At 43.4% G+C, this 19,533-nt stretch overlaps 1 protein-coding gene across 2 annotated transcripts in view; it reads right to left on the reverse strand.

Annotated features, from left to right (window-relative positions):
* Positions 1 to 17,554, reverse strand: part of EPHX4 (epoxide hydrolase 4) — a 30,216-nt gene extending 12,662 nt beyond the window's left edge. Inside the window, exons 1-4 of one of the 2 annotated variants that reach the window (XM_047783089.1) lie at positions 17,222 to 17,554; positions 14,954 to 15,039; positions 5,937 to 6,094; positions 3,886 to 4,014 (exon numbers count right to left, since the gene is read on the reverse strand). In XM_047783089.1, coding sequence (XP_047639045.1) covers positions 3,886 to 4,014; positions 5,937 to 6,094; positions 14,954 to 15,039; positions 17,222 to 17,452 — 604 coding nt within the window. In that variant the 5' untranslated portion in view covers positions 17,453 to 17,554. Of the gene's footprint in view, positions 1 to 3,885; positions 4,015 to 5,936; positions 6,095 to 14,953; positions 15,040 to 17,221 lie in introns of those variants that run through there. The other variant, XM_047783091.1, reaches the window with a different exon arrangement.
* Between the last annotated feature and the right edge of the window lie 1,979 nt (positions 17,555 to 19,533).

Here is a 19,533-nt window from a genome sequence, read left to right on the forward strand (position 1 = left end):
TTAACCCACCGCCCTGGGCTATGGATCAAACCTGCACCTCCACAGCGACTCAAGCGGTTGGAGTTGTATTCTTGCTTTCTTTCTTTTTGCTTTTTAGGGCCACACCTGAGGCATATGATGTTCCCAGGCTAGGGGGTGGAATCAGAGCTCCAGCTGTCAGCCTACACCACAGCTCATGCAATGCCGGATCACCGACCCACGGATCCAGGCCAGGGATCGAAACTGAATCCTCATGGATACCAGTCGGATCCGTTTCCACTGCGCCACAACGGGAACTCCTGCAGTTGGACTCCTAGCCCACTATGCCATGGTGGCAGGAACTCCTTTGTTCTTCTTTCTGATTTTGTAACTCTATTCAGCAGAGTTGGAGATTGTAGGATTATAATTCTCAGGTAAGCAGAGCACTGTTGGATGCTGTACTTCCTGGGAAGTCATCATCGAATAAGCCCTGAATTAAGAGACAGCAATACCATTAAGGGAAAACACAGTCATATGAATTGAACCAGACCTGGGTTGAACCTGTTACTGATAAGCTAGTTCCGGAAACATCCAAGGATCTTCTTACTGAATTGACCAATTACATTTTGTCCATATAGCAGCACCACTCAAATAACATTTACCCTAGGGCCCTGCCTGATCAATTGAGCAAGCATGTAGCACAACTTCTCCTGCCTGACGCAACTGAGAGAAACACCATGAACCTCAGCTTGATATCTGAATCCTAAGCACCCATCCTGTTACCTCAAAGGAGAAGGAACATGGGATATATATCTACAATTAAACTTCTGCACAATATTTATGTACATTGTATACATGTATGTTCCCTTTCTTCCTCCCCTACTTTAATTTTGAGGAAGAAATAGAAATACGTTGCTCTGAATTTTTTGTTCCCTAGAGAGCTGCTGTGGGTTGTAATAGTACTTAGGCTCAGAAAATTTGACAAGGGTAGTTAAAGAGGATAAAATTATAATTTTTGTCAAAGCCAAATAAAAATGTGCCAAGCCATTGTTCAGGGGTTTTTTGTTTTTTCTTTTTAATCACGCTTAAGATTTTAAGAGTTTCCTTTATAGCAGAGATTCTTAAAACATAGTCCATGTGCGGAGTTTCCATCGTGGCTCAGAGGTAAGGAACCCGACTAGTATCCATGAGCATGCAGGTTCGATCCCTGGCCTCGCTCAGTGGGTTAAGGATCCAGCATTGCTGTGAACTGTGGTGTGCTAGGGCTGTGGTGTAGGCCGGTGGCTACAGCTCTGATTCAATCCCTAGCCTGGGAATCTCCATATGCCTCTGGTGTGGCCCTTAAAAAACAAACAAACAAACAAACAAACATAGTCCATGTGGACTCCTGAGGCCCCAAGACCCTTTCAAAGAATCCAGATGGTCAAACTATTTCAAAACAGTACTATTAGCTCTTCTCATTTTGTTGACATTTGCACTGATGGCACAAAAGCAACAGAAGATAAAGCCATGGCTGGCAGAGCATAAACCAAGGCAGTGGCACTAAACAATCCCAACAGCCATTGCAGTCTTCACACCACACTCTTGCTAGAAACCAATAAATACAGACATGCATGAAATTAAATGCTAGTTTCACTTAAGAATGTCTGTGATGGAGTTCCCATCGTGGCTTAGTGGTTAATGAATCTGACTAGGAACCAAGAGGTTGCGGGTTCGATCCCTGGCCTTGCTCAGTGGGTTAAGGATCCAGCGTTGCTGTGGCTCTGGTGTAGGCTGGTAGCTGCAGCTCCGATTGGACCCCTAGCCTGGGAACCTCCATATGCCACAAGAGTGGCCCAAAAAATGGCAAAAAGACAAGGAAAAAAAAAAAAAAAGAAGAATGTCTGTGACGGAATAGCAAAATGAATAATTTTATTGAATTTCTATCTTTGTGTCTTTTTAACATTGTGGTGAAATAGAAAGTACACATATTTTCTATTTGAAATGATTTTTCTATTGAAAACAATGATCGCCTTGAGGAAAGGCGCTTCTGCAGTTGTTTGAGAAGTTTAATTGGCTGCATTTTTTTTTTCTTCTTTTTGCCATTTCTTCAGCCACTCCTTCGGCATATGGAGGTTCCCAGGCGAGGGGTCGAATCGGAGCTGTAGCTGCTGGCCTACACCAGAGCCACAGCAACGCGGGATCCAAGCCTCGTCTGCAATCTACACCACAGCTCCACCACAACGCTGGATCCTTAACCCACTGAGCAAGGCCAGGGATCAAACCCGTAACCTCATGGTTCCTAGTCAGATTTGTTAACTACTGCGCCACGACGGGAACTCCAAATTGGTTGCATTTTTAATGGAACGCCATTTTTACTTTAAGGTATGACAAACAAACAGAAAATCCATCAGAACTGGATATTTAGTGGATAATCTCTTGAAAATGAACAAAGCCACTTGAAGGAACACAGTCAACAGTGTTTGCTGCCAATGGTAAAGTCCAAACTTTTGAATGAAAATTAGAATTTTGGAAACTTGTGTCTGCCACCGTGAGCTTGACAGCTTTGCAACCTTTAGAGGCTTTCTGGATGAAATTAGGGTGTATTAATGAGTGTGATTCTTTGATATCATATAATGAAATGTGTCAACTTATGGACTATTTGCATAATAACTCAATGAACCAATATTTTCCAATGCACAGTGATGCAAAATCATGTGTAGGTTTAAAAACATCCAAAGTGCTAGATAGACTGATGGATTTTAATGTAGCAGAGTACAAAAAGTTCATTAATATGACATCAGATCCCACACTGTTACTAACCTTTAAGCAACCACCAATTTTTGAGTTTGGTGTAGTATTAAAGAATATCCACTGTTATCTGAAAAGGCTATTAAAATACTCCTCCCTTTTCCAATTACAAATCTGTGCGAGGCCAGATTTCTTCATATACTTCAAATATTTGCAACAGATTGAATGGAGAAGCAGATCTGAGAATCCAGCTGTCTTCTATTAAGCCGAAAATTAAAGAGGTTTGCAAAAATGTAAAAACCATGACATTCTTCTCACTAAAATTTTGTTTTGGAAGATGTAGCTAGTTTTCAGTCCAATGTTATTTATGTTAACATGTACTTGATTTATTACTTAAAAAAATGAATTAATACATAAACATTTTAAATTTTCTCATTTTCAATTTCCAATACTGTGAACGTTTATAGGTATAACCCATATAGACAAAAGCTCATTGGGGTCTTTAACAATTTTTGAGAGTATAAAGGAGACCAAAAATTTGAAAAGTGATGCTTTAAAGAATGCTGCCACTCCTGACAGCCAAAGCAGTCAGGCAAGAGGAAATTTATTTCTAGGCTGTCAAGATTCATTACTGTTCAAGTAATGTTACTACTGCATTTCCCCCTTTAATCAAGTTAGCACTAAAATGTTTTCTTTTCTTTTTTTTTTTTTTTGGACATTTTAGGGCCACACCTGTAGCACATGGAGGTTCCCAGGCTAGGGGTCCAATGAGAGCTGAAGCCATTGGCCCATGCCACAACCACAGCAACACCCGATTCGAGCCTCATCTGCAACCTACACCACAGCTCACGGCAATGCCAGATCCTTAACCCACTGAGCAAGGCCAGGGATTGAACCCTCGTCCTCACAGATACTAGTCAGTTTTATTAACCACTGAGCCAGGATGGGAACTCCCTAAAATATTTTCTAAAAAGAAATAAAATTATGCAAGCAAATATAAAGCTACACTTCCTTTGACTCTTCAGGAATATTTAAAGCCAAGGTATGTGACATTATCCTGTGCTAATAGCATATTTTAGTCATTTAATTTTAAAAATATTATGTTAATCAAATTTTGCTGGTTTTGATCCAAAAGGGTCCATGACAATAGTACGTTCTCATGTTACCAAAGCTGTTTCAGTGGAAATTGAAACTCACCTGTAAATACATTTGGATGAGGGAAGTTAAGAACAATAAGCTTCATTACCATTTCGGGGTAACAGATGGCTATCAGCCAAGCAATCATGCCCCCCCAGTCATGGCCAATAAGAACACATTTGCTGTACCCTGTAATTGAGAAATGAATGCTGGCATCATCGCAAAGAAACAGGTGGGTGCATCATTACCTCACATAAAATCAGGATGCTTTGCAAACTCATCCTTCTACTCTCCTACCTGATTTATGCACTTTGCTCAGATACTCAGTGTGGTATTTCCAAAACCTGCATGTCTTTTTTCTTAATTTTTAAATGATTTTTATTTTTTTCATTAGAGTTGGTTTACACAAAACCTATATGTATGAATCACCTAGGACAGTTTTTTAGAAAATTTGAGATGCCCGGGGTCCATTCTAGACCTAGAGATTCAGAATCTCTCTCAGAAATTTACATTAAAACAAAAATCTGAAGTAGGCAGCTCTGCTCTGGTCACATAAACCTGAATTTGGAAAACCATGGTAAAGACTGTATATAATTGGGTCATAAGCAAGATTACATTATCGATTTGACTACAAAATTGCATGGTAACAAATTTAGGCCCAGTCTGACTGAATGACCAAGAAATATGAATGAAACATGGCTGTTGGAAATCAGTTATCTCTGAGTCTATTTTATTATAATCACACTAAATTAAAATACTGCATGGGCACCTCCAAGCCTCATCCATTTTTTTTCTCCTCTAAGAATATTGGCCGGATGTATGCTCTCATTAGATTATTGAAGAAATGGGTCTTTAATTTGATTTCATGGGTTCCTCATGATGCTGGATCTATTTTTTAAATTTAATTTCATTTAAATTTTAAATTTATTATTATTATTACTTTTGCTTTTTAGGGCTGCACCCACGGCATATGGAAGTTTCCAGGCTAGGGGTCGAATGGGAGCTACAGCTGCCGACCTATGCCACAGCCACAGCCACAGCAACACCGGATCTGAGCCGTGTCTGTGACCTACACCACAGCTCACAGCAACACAGGATCCTTAACCCACGAAGCGAGGCCAGGGATTGAACCCACATCCTCATGGATGCTCATAGGGTTCCTTACCGCTGAGCCACACCGGGAACTCCTGCTGGCACTATTAACATACCAATGGCAGCAGCTGGGTTTTAGTCAAAAGAGATGTAGTGGATCAGATTATTGCTAAAATATAATTTCACCTTCCTTCTCCCCACTGTCTTAGAGGGCTTATCCTTTGCTGCTCCTTTACTGTGAGCCCTGGCAGTATGATTTCCCCAGGAGCTTCCCCCAGGTAGCTACTCCCCTTTAGCTGGGAGCCAGCCCCACTCACAGTGAGAAGCCAGTCCCAGCTGGACCTGTAACCTGCGGCAACGACCCAAGGGATCCAGTCTACAGTTGAGCTGCCGGTCTAGGAGCACAGGAATAAAGGCCTGTGGCTGGTCGCCACTGCATTTGGGGTGGTTTGTTACACAGTATTATTGTGGCACTAGTGGATCAATACAGGAAAGATAATGCAAGTGTTTCTGCATCTGACAACATGTATGTACTTATTATTATTATTTTTTTTTCCCCTACTGTGCCCGCGGCACACAGAAGTTCCTGGGCCAGGGATCCAACACACCACAGCAGTGACCCAAGCCTCTGCAGTGACGCTGGATTCTCATCCGATGCACCACAGGAGAAGTCCTTCCATGATTATTTCGGTGTGAGTTCTGAAAACTTAAAACTTAAATTTTCCGAGAACAAGAATCAAATTTCTAATAGTTCTGTAAATAATAAATAGTATACATTAAGTCAATTTTTTAAAACAAATTTCAAGAGTCACTTTTGACCGGCAGACTGAATAGTTACTTTGGATGTATTATTTAAATTCTCTCTATAAATATTTGGAGCTATATATGCCAAGGTGACAGGATCCAGATTAACAGCTCAGGGTGATGGAAAGGCACCCTCCCCAGAAACAAGGTTGGCAAGTCACAATTTGCTGCGTGTTAGTCCCTTAGAAATAGTACTGTTTTTTTTTTGAACTTACCTAAAAAGTCTAAAATATCCTTTATATCTGTAATTAGACAGTCCAATTTGTAATTCTCGCGATGAAGGGGAGCATCTGTTTCTCCGTAGCCTCTTAAATCCAGTGCTACAACTCTATAGTTGCTTTTAAATTCCCTCAGCTGGTAACGCCAAGAATACCTGCAGGAAATAAGAAGCGTTAAAAATACCACAGTATCCAATACAAAGAATAACATTAGAGATTTTTTCTAAATGGAAAATGGTAAGAAACTTATTTTTGGAGAAAGGTTATACAGCTGGGTGCAGGCAGGAAAGAAAAAGACCTGTATGAGAAAAAGTACTGACATTCTTTATTAAAACTATTCTTTTACCTTTTTTTTTTTTTTTTTTTTTTTTAACCAGCTCCAGTGGGAGTGTTAACAAAGGGTCAGGATTTAAGGAAACTACCAAGTATCAGATACGAAAACTTTGAGAAATGTACTTAAGTCAATTTTCTAAGCTTTTCTTAAATAATGAATCTGCACCTACAAATGCCTTTCTCTACAGAATCATTTGCTTGTCTCAAAAAATTTTGCGAGATGGAAACATAGTTTCCTAAAAGGGAGATTTTACTCACCTTATTCCACTGTCAAATAGGACTCAATTTTTTTTTAAGTAATAACAACAGTTTATTCATGGATGAAAACGTCTGATGATTTAAAAAATGACCATCACTGAGAGAATGCAATAAAACTACTTAAGATACACCTCTGCTTGCTAAAACAAAATTCTTCTGGGGACAAGATCCTGAATCATGAGTACAAGCAAGTGTGATATTAAAAATATTTAAGTGACTGCTAATAAGTACTGATTTGGGGGTGATGAAAATGCTCTAAAATTAGACGGTGGTGATGACTGCAATATTCTGTGAAAATATCAAAAATGACTGTATGCTTTGAAAGGGTGGATTGTATGGCCTCTGAATTATATTTCCATAAAACTTGCAATAAAAACTTGCATGTATGCATAGAAATGTATCTGGAATGATATGCACCAAATGTGTGTGATTTTAGGTGATTTGTAGCTTTTATACATTGCTTGGATTTAAAAGTAAAGACCATCAATACATTTAAAAAAAATATTTAACAACCGGGGAGGTATAAATTAGGAGCTTGGCATTAACAGATACACCCGCCTCTGTATAAAATAAACAACAAGGATCTGTTGGATAACATCTTGTCATAACCTGTAATGGAAAAGAATCTGAAAAAAAAAGTATAACTGAGTCACTCTGCCGTACACCTGAAATGCTAAAATCTGCAAACTGTGCTTCAGCTTAAAAAAAGAAAAAAACCCATGGGGGCGGGGGAAGCATTAATCAACCAAAATGTCCCGGGTGCTGACCAACTAGAATGGCCATAGGGACGGCCAGGTTCTGGAAGGCTCTACTGGGCCAGGTATTCCCCCAGGGCTTGATAATACAACTGCAGAATTAATTGAAAAACAGAGATCCATGCTATTTTCTTCCATTATCAAATGGAAAAAAAAAAAAAAAAGACATGGATTTTTCCAAGTGACTCACCATGTTATAAAACTCAAAATATGCATTAAAAAAGAAAAAAAGCTTCTGCATGCACATCTGTTCATGGAAGCACAGTGTATCATTACCTGACCCAGGCCAAAGGGGAGATCGCAGTCAGAAAGATTTTTAGGATGCAATGGTGAGTGACAGCGGGACCTGGGATCAATACACCAAGAGTGCAAGGGGGCTGCAGTGCGGGGCGACTCAGAGCAAGGAGGACAATGAAGCAAATCCACCACCTTGCTCACATCTGCAGACAGGTTACCAGGGAGGGTATCAGACACACACACCTGGAATTGTGAATGGATACAGAATCTTTGATCTGTACGAGGATATGTGTGGTTTATAAAAATCTGCAAAACATTACCAATTAAGGTGGAGGTGGAAACGTTAACAAAACACGTCCTTCTGAGCAAGGCCATAGCAATCTTGATAATCTTGCCTCGGGGTTGTAATAAACAAATGAAGCAGTTTGACTCCTCAAAGATACTCATCTGTCCAGCCCTCTGATTTTTTTATTTTCTCCTAGCCATACTTAAAATTTTGAATTGATGGTTTTATGTCTTTCCAACTGAAGCCCAGCTCTTCCCTCTTTTAAATCCCTCGTGCTCCATCAATGAAGTGAGGTAGACTTAACCTCTTAAATATTTATTGAAACACTTTTCCCGCCTATCCCTGCTATCACCACCTCCATTTAGGCAGCAGCCTGTTGACTGCTCTAACAGCCCTGATTTCATCTCCCTTGGCTCCATCTTCTACAAAACCAGAGTGATGAAGCAAAAACATAAACCCTCTCGTGTCATTTCCCCGCTTAATGTCTCTTTTCTCTTTTGTCTTTCTTTTCTCTTTGTCAGAAATGTTTTTTTAAAAACATTGCCTCCTGGAGTTCCCATCATGGCACAGTGGAAACGAATCTGACTAGGAACCATGAGGATATGGGTTTGATCCCTGGCCTCACTCAGTGGGTGAAGGATCCGGCGTTGCCGTGCCTGTAGCTTGGATCTGGTGTTGCTGTGCCTGTGGTGTAGGCCAGCAGCAACAGCTCCGATTGGATCCCTAGCCTGGGAACCTCCATATGCCGCAGGTGCGGCCCTAAAAAAAAAAAAAAAAGACAAAATAAAATAAATAAAAATATTGCCTCCCAATATTTGTACGGCCCCCCAACTTGAGTCCAGGAAATAATTGCTCCGTTCTTCCTCAGAAAATAAAACCTATTGTTTTCTTTTTAAGGCTGCACTTGTGGCACATGGACGTTCCTGTTGAGCCCCCACGGGAGCTCCCACTTAAGGTCTCTCCTTGACTCTCTATTCCTTACAACGTGACACCCGAGCATGTAATTCTGGCAGACAAAACCTCCATGATTTGACCTGCCTAATGGTCCTGCCCGACTACTTCACACTCCCTGGCGCTTGCTATATAATAAAGCCAGCGAGCATCTCTATCAGTCTTATTACACGCCGGGCACAATTCTAAGTGCTTTACACATGGTGATGCTGATCTTCAAAACGGGACTAGGAAGGAGGCTCTATCATTATCCCCATTTTAGAGATGAAGAAACAGAGGCACAGACTGGCTCGTGGATGTGCTGAAGGTCAGAGAGGTAGCAAATGGCAGGATCAGGATTCAAAGGCAGGTGGTCTTGCCTGAGGACCCCTGCTCTGCTGCCTCGGTGGCACTGAGCTGCTTGCAGTGAATAAACACGAGTTTTACTTCTCGCATCTCTGGATGGCTTTGCTTATATATTTTCCTCTGTCGGCAAGGTCATCCCTCTCCAGCACCCCCTCCCCACAGTCCCTGTCCTTGCGTCATTGACCTCTTCACGCTAGGAGATCCCCCCGGCTCGCTTCTTCGCAGGGTTGCGGGGGGGTCCTCTACTCTCTCTCACTGTGTGCACACCCTACCAGGTCCTTCATCAGACCCTCAGCCCACTGCACTGGGCTGGGGATCAAACCCGAGCCGCCTCAGAGATGACACCGGATCCCGAACCCTCTGTGCCACAGGTGCTCGCTATTCTGCCAGACGGTCTGGTGGAATAACAGGTGCTCAATAAAGATCTGCTAAGTGAAACAGTGACCAAATGAGAGCCCTGAATCATGATAGCGCTAGTGGTACCCGTTGTTCAAGAAAATTCTGCCCCAGTTCAAACCTTGAGGCAATGACAACTGAAGCGCCCAGATTCCTATTGGAGAATTTATATTCCGTTTCTATTTAAACGTGTATTGTTTTCATGTCTTCAGGATGTGTGTCTTCATGTAATTAGAGACTTCAGGGTAGAGATATGACTCAGAATAAAGTGTATAATCCTGTAACATTTTACCTTTAATGTATGAGAGATTATGCAGACATACTATCTGCATATTTCATTATCTTGTTATATCTTGCTAGTAATTTAAATGGCCTTACAAATAAATTCAACTATTGCTGTGATCAATGAGTGGGGCTCAATAATGTCTTAAACATTTCTAAGAATGTTGAAGGGTTGTGACAACTTAATAAATGACAAAGTAATTTTTAATGTACTCTTCCTAGAGTTCATAAATAAAGCGTGTTCTATTTACACTTTGCACTGAAAAAGAAACCTCCCCAGTGGGGTTGGGTGATGGGAATGTCATTCCCACGAATGCAACAAAAACCACCACCTTGATTCAGAAACGAAGCCTTATAAAGTCAGTGATCCCTGACAAAAATCACAAATAAACAAAATTAGCTCTTGTCATCCATGTTGCCCCCCTGCTTGCCCCCCGCCCCCATAGCTTTAGGTAACAGCAGAGGACACTTCAGCCAAAAGCAACCTCTTTCTCAGTTGATCATTCTTAACACAGCTCCTGATTTACCAGGCTAGCCTCTTTCAGATATAGAATATCCTCCTTCTCTTCCCAACAGAGAAAGAGCGGCAGCCCTCCGCCTCTGTGCTCAGCTGTATGTATGAAAAGCCATCACTTGCCTCAGCGCTTGAGTAATGACTGCATCCCCTACAGCTGCTGTATTGCCTGCATCAGCTCAATATATTTTTAAAAGCAATGCAAACTGAGGTGGAGAGAGAAAGGAAGAAAAACTGTCTCTGACAAACAGCCTTATTTTGGGCTAATTGAACTAAAGCTCTCGTAGATGTCTATCTTGTTTGATGGTTCCTTTATTTTTAAGAAAGGAAACATCGGATTTTATTGTTTCTGTGTAATATCTAATAGTATATATTAAATGTCACCCCAATTCTCCACAGCTTTCTTAGTTAATGATGATAAATGCAAATAACGCCTTGCATTTGTATAGTGCTTTTCTGCTTAAAAAGCACTTTTATACACATTGTCAATTTGTAATGATTTCGTTTTCACTGTATCAAATAATCTTACCTACTTGGTCTATACAAACAAGCTTACAATTTCATGAGTATCAGTCAAAATTTCATTAGTAGAGGAACAGTATTTATCTTTTTGCCTTTTCTAGGACCGCTCCCGTGGCATAGGGTAGTCCCCAGGCTAGGGGTCCAATCGGAGCTGCAGCCACCGGCCTACACCACAACCACAGTCACACCAGACCTGAGCCGTGTCTGTGACCTACACCACAGCTCACGGCAATGCCAGATCCTTGACCCACTGAGCAAGGGCAGGGACCGAACCCGCAACCCCATAGTTCCCAGTCAGATTCGTTAACCACCGAGCCACGACGGGAACTCCAGGAATAGTATTTAAAATTGAAAACTGCAATTGTAGATTGCAATTGGTTTGAAATGCCAGACGTAAGGTTCTCTTTGGCCTTTAAAGAGGGGAGCAGTGCAAGGGAAGGAGCTTTTGGAAACAGAGAAGGGAAAGCCCAAGACAGCCTTGAAATGGCTTAACCAAAAGAGCTTTATTCTAAATGCTGATTTGAATTGACTTTTTCCTGAGCGGAGCACCTGAATGGACTTGCCTAGGTTGTATAACAAGTGCCAGTGGTAATTTGGAAGGCATGACAAGGGTGCATGTCGACAGAGAGGTCTTGGTTTAGGGTCTGACACACTCAGAGAGAAATCTTTGAGTACCAGCGAGCTCCGTGTAGTCGCTCTAGCACTCTCCCTGACCAACCGGGCAGCTTCCAGATTAAAGGCTAGCAAGGCTCAGGGAAGACAATTGGTTCTATGTGAGCAACTGCGTGATCAGGTTTGCTGCTGTTTAAAATTACAGCAAGCCTCGGAGTTCCCGTCGTGGCGCAGTGGTTAACGAATCCGACTAGGAACCATGAGGTTGCGGGTTCGATCCCTGCCCTTGCTCAGTGGGTTAACGATCCGGCGTTGCCGTGAGCTGTGGTGTAGGTTGCAGACGCGGCTCGGATCCCACGTTGCTGTGGCTCTGGCGTAGGCCGGTGGCTACAGCTCCGATGCAACCCCTAGCCTGGGAACCTCCATATGCCGCGGGAGCGGCCCAGGAAATAGCAACAACAACAACAAAGACAAAAATAAATAAATAAATAAATAAATAAAATTACAGCAAGCCTCTTGCTGGAGTAACAAACAGTCCATTTGGTGAAGAGAAGGGGCCTCGGTCCCTGATCTGTATGTATTTCCTCATGTATGCTCCTCAGAAAAAAAAATATCTCTAGCAGTTTTCTCAAAACTAAACCCTTCCTCTCAATGATCAGATCCCTTTTGGACACAGCCAAGACTTGACTTTGCTGGACAGAATGGGTCTGATGTCCAGCGACCAGGGCCGGCCTGGGCCCCTCCGAAGCTGTCTCATCCACTGAAGATTCTAGGACATGGACAAGAAACACAGGTGCTTCTGTTTTGCAAAAGGGATCTTGTGAAGACTAAATAATGGGACGTTGCTGTGAAAATGAGCAAAAGCATCATTTCTCAAAATACGACAGAGAGCATCTACTGTCCTACATTAAATGGGTATTACTGCTATTTTCGGGGACTCCTTAAAACAATGATTAAGTGGTTGAAGTGGTGACCAGTTCATCTTTATCTTTGTATAGATTGTTCCACATGGAAAGAAATGAAGCACCAGGAGGAAAAAGAGCATAGACATGTATTGGGTTTGGTTTGATGCATTGAGAGAGAATAGCCTTTAAGTCTTTTCCTTGTAAAAAGTTAAAAGGTATTTTTATTTTTTTTTCTTTTGTCCTTTTAGGGCTGCACCTGCGGCATATGGTGGTTCCCAGGCCCGGGGTCTAATCAGAGCTGTTGCTGCTGGCCTACGCCAGAGCCACAGCAACGCCAGATCCGAGCCGTGTCTGCGACCTACACCACAGCTCACTGCAATGTCGGATCCTTAACCCATGGAGCAAGGCTAGGGATCAAACCCGCAACCTCATGGTTCCTAGTCGGATTCATTTCTGCTGTACCACGAAGGGAACTCTTCCAAAAGTTAAATATCGGGAGTTCCCTTGTGGCTCAGTGGGTTAAGGAGGAGGCATCACTGCTGTGGTTCTGGTCACAGCTATGGTGCGGGTTTGACCCCCTGGCTGGGGATCTTCTGCATGCTGTGGGCATGACCATCACTACATATTTCTCACTTCATTTTGAGTTCTAGAGATTCTGTGTCACCCAAAGTCCTGATTTCAAAAGGGTCTAGCTCTGAAAGAGGTGTTACCTTCATACACTTTAGCAATACTGTGCCAGTGAAAGGCTTTTTCTAATAAATGCACTGAGAGCTGGCACATGGAGCTCCCCTGTGGGAATGAAGGAAGAAAATGCACATCGATGGGGTACTTAGGGGCCATGAGAAAGGCCTTGAGCGTATTTTGACTCTCTGTATCCTCACGAGTCTGCTGGGTTCCTGGGGATGACTGCTCAGAGTCCATCAACTGGCTGAGGCAGTTAGTTCGTGCTGAGCCAGAATCAACTGCCCACGTTACTTTATGCAGATGCGACTAATGCTTCAGACTGACACTTTATTTGTGAGCCAATCATGTCACAGACCTTTTCCTTCGGAAAAAGGAGGAGCTAGATGGGTTTTTGCCATCCCCCATTCTTTTCTTCAATGCCTGATACTTCCTAGCGCACTGGTACGCTCAGTGCATTTATTAATAAATTCCCTCTCACTTGTAAAGTATTAACTAAAGTGTACTCAGCTAATATCTCTTTCTGAGCTAGATGCTTTTTATTTTTTTGTCTTTTTGCCATTTCTTGGGGCACTCCCCCGGCATATGGAGGTTCCCAGGCGAGGAGGGGTTGAATTGGAGCTGTAGCCGCTGGCCTACACCAGAGCCACAGCAAAGCAGGATCCAAGCCTCGTCTGCGATCTACACCACAGCTCACGGCAACGCCAGATCCTTAACCCACTGAGCAAGGCCAGGGATTGAACCCGCAACCTCATGGTTCCTAGTCGGATTCGTTAACCACGGAGCCACGACGGGAACTCCTGAGCTGGATGCTTTTTAAATCAGGACTTTGGCTGACACAAAATCCTTTAAAAATCTAGAGGAAGAGAGGAACAGACAATGATGGAATTCCGGGTGTTAAGAGCGATAATAAGGGAGAAATCTGGGGACAAGTCATTATCCCAGAACTTTAAAAACATACCACCTATTTTACATTGGAATCAGTTCAGAGAATACGCCTTTTTTTTTTTTTTTTTTGGTCCCTTTAGCCATCTCAAGATCATAGCCCTGAGCTACCAAAAATCTGATCTTCTTTTTACCACCAGACCATCTTTTAAAAATAAATCTTTTTTTTTTTCGCTTTGTTTTTTGGCTGTGCCCATGGCATACAGAAGTTCCCAGGCTACGAACTGAACCCACAGAAGTGACCTGAGCCACTGCAGGGTCAATGCCAGATTCCTAACCTGCTGTGTCACAGGAAGCTCCAAAATGATAGCCATTTTTTTAAAAGTTTAATCATATGTTATTTTTATCTGCACTAATTTTGGTCTGTGGGGTTCAAGGAAGAACAGAACATTTGCTCATAGGTAACCAATATCTGTGTATTTTGACTACAGGTTTTCTTTTCAACATGAAACATTTGGGTCCATAATCTGTCCTTCCATCATCTGAGCCTGTTACTACGTGCACAGGAAGGAGTTCTTTTTCAGTTTCCACGTGTCCTCTTTTCCCTCGGCCTTTCCCTCACCCTCAGCCTCACCAAAAGCTGCCAGGTAACAGCACTCTAAATTCTTTGATTTCTTTCAAAGCTCCTTTTCCATCCAATGTTGCATTTTGTCCACAGTAAGCACTCTTTTGTAATTGACTATTTCAGAAGTTGGAAACACTAAAAGACACTTCTTTTAATTCTCAAAAAAATAATAAATTTAGGATGATAATATGCATATTTCTTTAAAACAAGAGGAACAGCCGTCCTGTGACTGAGGAACATTTAGGAACAACTTAAGCCAGCACCTGATCATAGAGTAGGGTCTATTAAAAGTCATTATACAACTACAGATGTGATAAATTCATTTGAGTAATAAAAAATTTTTTAAAAATTAAAAAATAAAAGCCATTACAAGAAAATGACACTATGATAAGCCCAGTCTTTAGAAAAGGTTAGTTGGTAAGTTTACCAGAATTCTGGAAATCCGTGGAGGAGCAGCATAAGTGGTTTGCCTCTTTCTCCAGCAGCAACATAGTGAAATCTTAACCCTGAATCCTGCAGAAGGAAATAGAGGGCATGAAATTGATGTTTTGTGTTGACTATCAACGTAGTACATTTAGTAAAACTCGCTGGCATTATTTTTAACATCAAAAAATAAAATAAGCATTATTAATTTTCAAAAGAAAAGATACTCATGATTCATCACCAGGGGAAATCGACAGATTTGCTTCTGTTGACATTCCCTTAGAGTATCTTCCTTTCTCCTTCTTCTTCTCAGGTCCATTTATGTATTCTGAGCTTCTGAGACAATGTCCCAATTTTCTGAGCCATGCGTCCCATCTCATCTCATTCAGATTCTGCAGGATCTGTATATAATGCGGATCGGCATCTGTAGTCCTGCCGCATTTACCCCCCTCGTCATGTACTTTGCTCAAGCTTGCTCGTCAAGAGCTGTGCCATCGCTTATATAATTCACACCTCCTTTCCTTATTTTTAGTTCTCTCCTTCCCACATTATTATTTTAAGTAGCGAGTTGCATGTACAATCTCCCTGGCTGCCTGCTCCTCACGCCACGTCCGCGTGTCCCTAACAGCCGCATGCGCGGAGCGCTCAAGCCTTCACTGCACATGCGCGAGACAAGGCTGCCCAAGGAAGACAAGGAGAAATCAAACCAAAACAAACCAAACCGAACCAAACATCCATGGGACGGAGACCGGAGAACAGCAAATCCAAAGCAAACCCAAGCGAGGAAAGTGGAGGGAAAAGCAGGTGGAAAAACAAAACCTCAGAAGGAAGCGAGGAAAGAAACCAAGAACCAACACCAGATAAACCAAGCAATTGGGTTTTCAGGTGTGAAAAAAAAAAAAATCATAAAGGTCATTTTTGCAGAGTTAGAAACTGAGGTCCAGAGATGTTAACACAGGTCATAAACGTGACTGGGAGCTGGGCTGTGGCTAGAACCTCCGTTTTGTCCTACCTCCCAGGACAGTGCTCTTTCTGCTCCTTGGTTCGACGTCTCTAGGGAAACTCTCTACGTGGCCAGAGGCAGAAGGAGGGCATTGTGAGGGATTCCAGATGATTCTTACACTGCTTTTCCTTCTCAGGTTGGATGAAGCTAACTCTGACTTTCCCCCCAACTGCAGAATGCCTTTCTGGAAGTCCAATAACTTCTTTATTGGTGGTGAGTCAGGGAAGATGAAATGCTGTGGATGCTTGGCTGGATTTCGTGAACAAATACTTTCTACCTCACTTACTGTGTGCCAGGGGCTGTTCTAAGTGTTTTCGTTTTGCTTTGCTTATGTGTCTTTACAAATATTAGCTCATTTACTAATTCTCATGTCAACTCCAGGCTGAAGAAGGGTAAGACAGGCAAGCCCTTTGGCCTTCTAAATGCCATCTGCTGGGCAAGCTAGCTCCTACTAGGAATCCCAAACCTGGTGACAAAAATATTCCTTCATGTAGGCTGTTTTTGAAAAGCCTGTGAGTCAGACTGTCGGTGCATCATAAGAAGCCATCTCCCTTCACCACCTGGAGCCTCAGGAAATAGAATACCCGTGGGCTGTAAGAATGCTTAGGACAAGCATGGACAATTAACGAGTCTGCATGCAGAGTTGACATTTACTTTTTATGCCATTCCTTTTGTCTCTAGCGTCAAAAAGCAGCCTCCTTCGCCACTAATGTACCCTATTTACTTATTGTTTCATGCTGCTTGGGTCATCTGCAGATCAGAACAAACTCCTGATTTCCAATGACTTACTCTACTCATGGTTAACAGTCTCTAAAATGTGGGCAAGGGCAGCCCCCGAGTCAGTAGGGCGCCACCAGGAACAATTCCCTATAGCTTATCTGAGCTCTAAAGGGCAAAAAGGTGACAGGAGACAGGAGCTTTCCCAAACAGTAGGAGAGGGAGCAGAATTATTCTGGGTTGTAGCGGTGGAAGAGGGCTCAGTAACATAACAGGACCCTGATTGTAAGAGAAACTCCACATAACTCTCTCTCTCTCACACACACACACACCATCGGGGACCATAGAGACACGCAATCCCTCTCCCTACCCCGCCACCCCGCCTCGTCCCTCCGGCACCCCCGCCCCCCGGTCCCTTCCCCGTCCCCGCCGCGCGCCCTGGGAGCCCCGAGGACACTAGGGGACGCTGGGCCGGGCGTCCAGCAAGGAGCCCCCGGGCGCCCTCCGCCTCGCAAAGCCTCGCCATAGGGCCTGGCCCGCGCCCGCCTTCACCTTGATGCGCACGTAGCAGTGGGTCCCCAGCGAGGGGTCGTTCAAGCCCGCGGGAGGGTGGTCCCGGGCGGCCCGCCGGAAGGTCTGCGTGGGTCCCGTGCCGATGCTCCACAAAAGTTTGAGCAGGTAGAAGGAGGCGCAGAGCCCGCAGTAGCCGTAGACCAGGGACCAGAAGAGCAGGGACCGGATGGCGACCAGCAGGCGGGGCAGGCGATCCCGCAGCGGGGCCATCGGGCGGCGGCGGCGGGCGGCGGCGGCGGCTGCGCTTCCGCGGCGCGGGGGCCGCGGCGCGCACTGCGGCTCCGGAGCGGGACGAGCGCGGCGGCGGCGGCGCGTCAGGCCCGCCAGCCGCTCCGCCGGCGCCGGCTCCGCGCGCGCCTCCCCGCGGGGGCCCCCCGGCGGCCGCGCCCCACCGGGGCCGGGGTCACAGCCCTGGCGCCGCCGCCCCCGCGCCGCGGGGCTCCGCCCCGGTCCAGGCGGCGGTGGCGACCCGGCCTCCCGCCGCAGAGCGCGAAGCCCCGCTGCAACACGGCCGACCCGGGGGGGAAACGAAGGTGAGACACTCCACGTCCATCCCAGGTTCTTTGGAAGGAAGAGCTGCTCACAGTGACCGGTGTTCAAATCCTCCCGTTGCCCCCCCGCCCCCCCGTTAGGCCTTTTTCTGGATCACGGATTTATGGGGCGCGTGGAGGGGGAGCACCAAACGATTTTCACACCGCCTGACATACGTCATTCCTTTCTTTCTTTCTTTTTTTAATAGGCAAGAAATAGATTATTACATAGGACCAGGCGAGGAGGCTCTGCCCAAACATCATTTCTTTATTCATTCCCAACAGTCTTCTGAGGGTGTTGATATCCTCCAGCTGGGTCCAGAGTCATCTATCTGCCCCGCCAGCGATCTGTGGTTCTAAAATCAAGCTTCTGGAAACCCCTGGTCTTTTTTTTCTGTCCCTCTGAGTTTTTCCTTTGCAAGAATATTGTACAAATAGAATCACGTGTGTGTAAGAATATTGTACCTATAGAATCACGGGTGTGCAACCTCTGGTTTCTGGCTTCTTTCACTTAGCACAATACATCTGAGATTCACCTGCACTGTTAACGTGTATTGTTTCTCTGTTTATTGCTTAGAGCTTTGGTGAATGGATATATGATAGGTGTTTAGAGAACAGTCCCCAGTTGAGGGATATTTGAATTTTTCCAGTTTTTGGTGGTTATGAATGAAACTACTCATGTAAAGTTTTTAATGTGAACATAAGTTTTCATTTCACTTGAGCAAATATTTAGAAGTGGGATTGTTGGATCAGGTCGGAAGTGTGCATTTAACTTTATGGGAAATGGCCAAACAGGTTCCCAGAGTGGCTGCAATATTGAATTTGCACTAGCAATGTGTAAGAGTTATGGTTAGGTCATATTCTTGCAAGCACTTAGTGCTGTCAAAAAAAAAAATCCTAATTTTACCCATTCTAAGAGTTGTATAAGTGATATCTCATTGAAATTTTAATTCACATTTCCCTAATGACTAATAATGTTGGGCATCTGTATGCACTTGTGTGCCACCTGAATATATTCTTCTTTGACAAAGCATCTGTCAAAATCTTTCACTGAGATTCTTTAAAAAATTGGGTTGCTTGTTTTCTTACTGTTGAGTTTGGGAGTTCTTTGTATATTTTCAGTACAAAACCTTTACCACACATCTTGTGATTTGCAAATATTCTTCCAGTCTTCCTTTTCATTCTTAGGGTCTTCTGAGGAGCGGAATTTTCTTAATTTTGATGTCATCCAATTTATCACTTTTTTCTTTTATATGCAATACTTTTGGTCTTGCATGTATGAAATCTTTACCTAACTCAAGGTCAACAATGGTCTTTTCCCCTATGTTTTCCTCTAGAAATTTTATCGTTCTATTTTTTATATTTAGGTCTGTGATCCATCTCCAGTTAATTTTTGCATGAGATACAAAGTATGGGTTTCCATTTATATTTCCCATGTGGATATCCAGTTGTTTTGGTGCCATTTGTTGAAAAGAATATTCTTCCCCGATTGAATTGCCTTTTTACCTTTGTTGAAAATCATTCGACTTGTGGGACTCTTTCTGGACTGTCTAGTCTGTTTCATTGATCCATAGGATTATATTTTCTCCAGTACACACTTGTCAAGACTACTGAAAGTAGTATAGTGAGTCTAGAACTCAGGTGGTGTGCGTCATTCAAATTTGTTCTTTATCAAAATTGTTTCATCTATTCTAGTTACTTTCCCACACACATTTTAATATTAGCATGTCAATTTTAGCAGAAGTTATTGATTGGAATACA

This window comes from Phacochoerus africanus, chromosome 6 (genome assembly GCF_016906955.1).
Source record: "Phacochoerus africanus isolate WHEZ1 chromosome 6, ROS_Pafr_v1, whole genome shotgun sequence".
NCBI classification, from domain to species: Eukaryota; Metazoa; Chordata; class Mammalia; order Artiodactyla; family Suidae; genus Phacochoerus; species Phacochoerus africanus.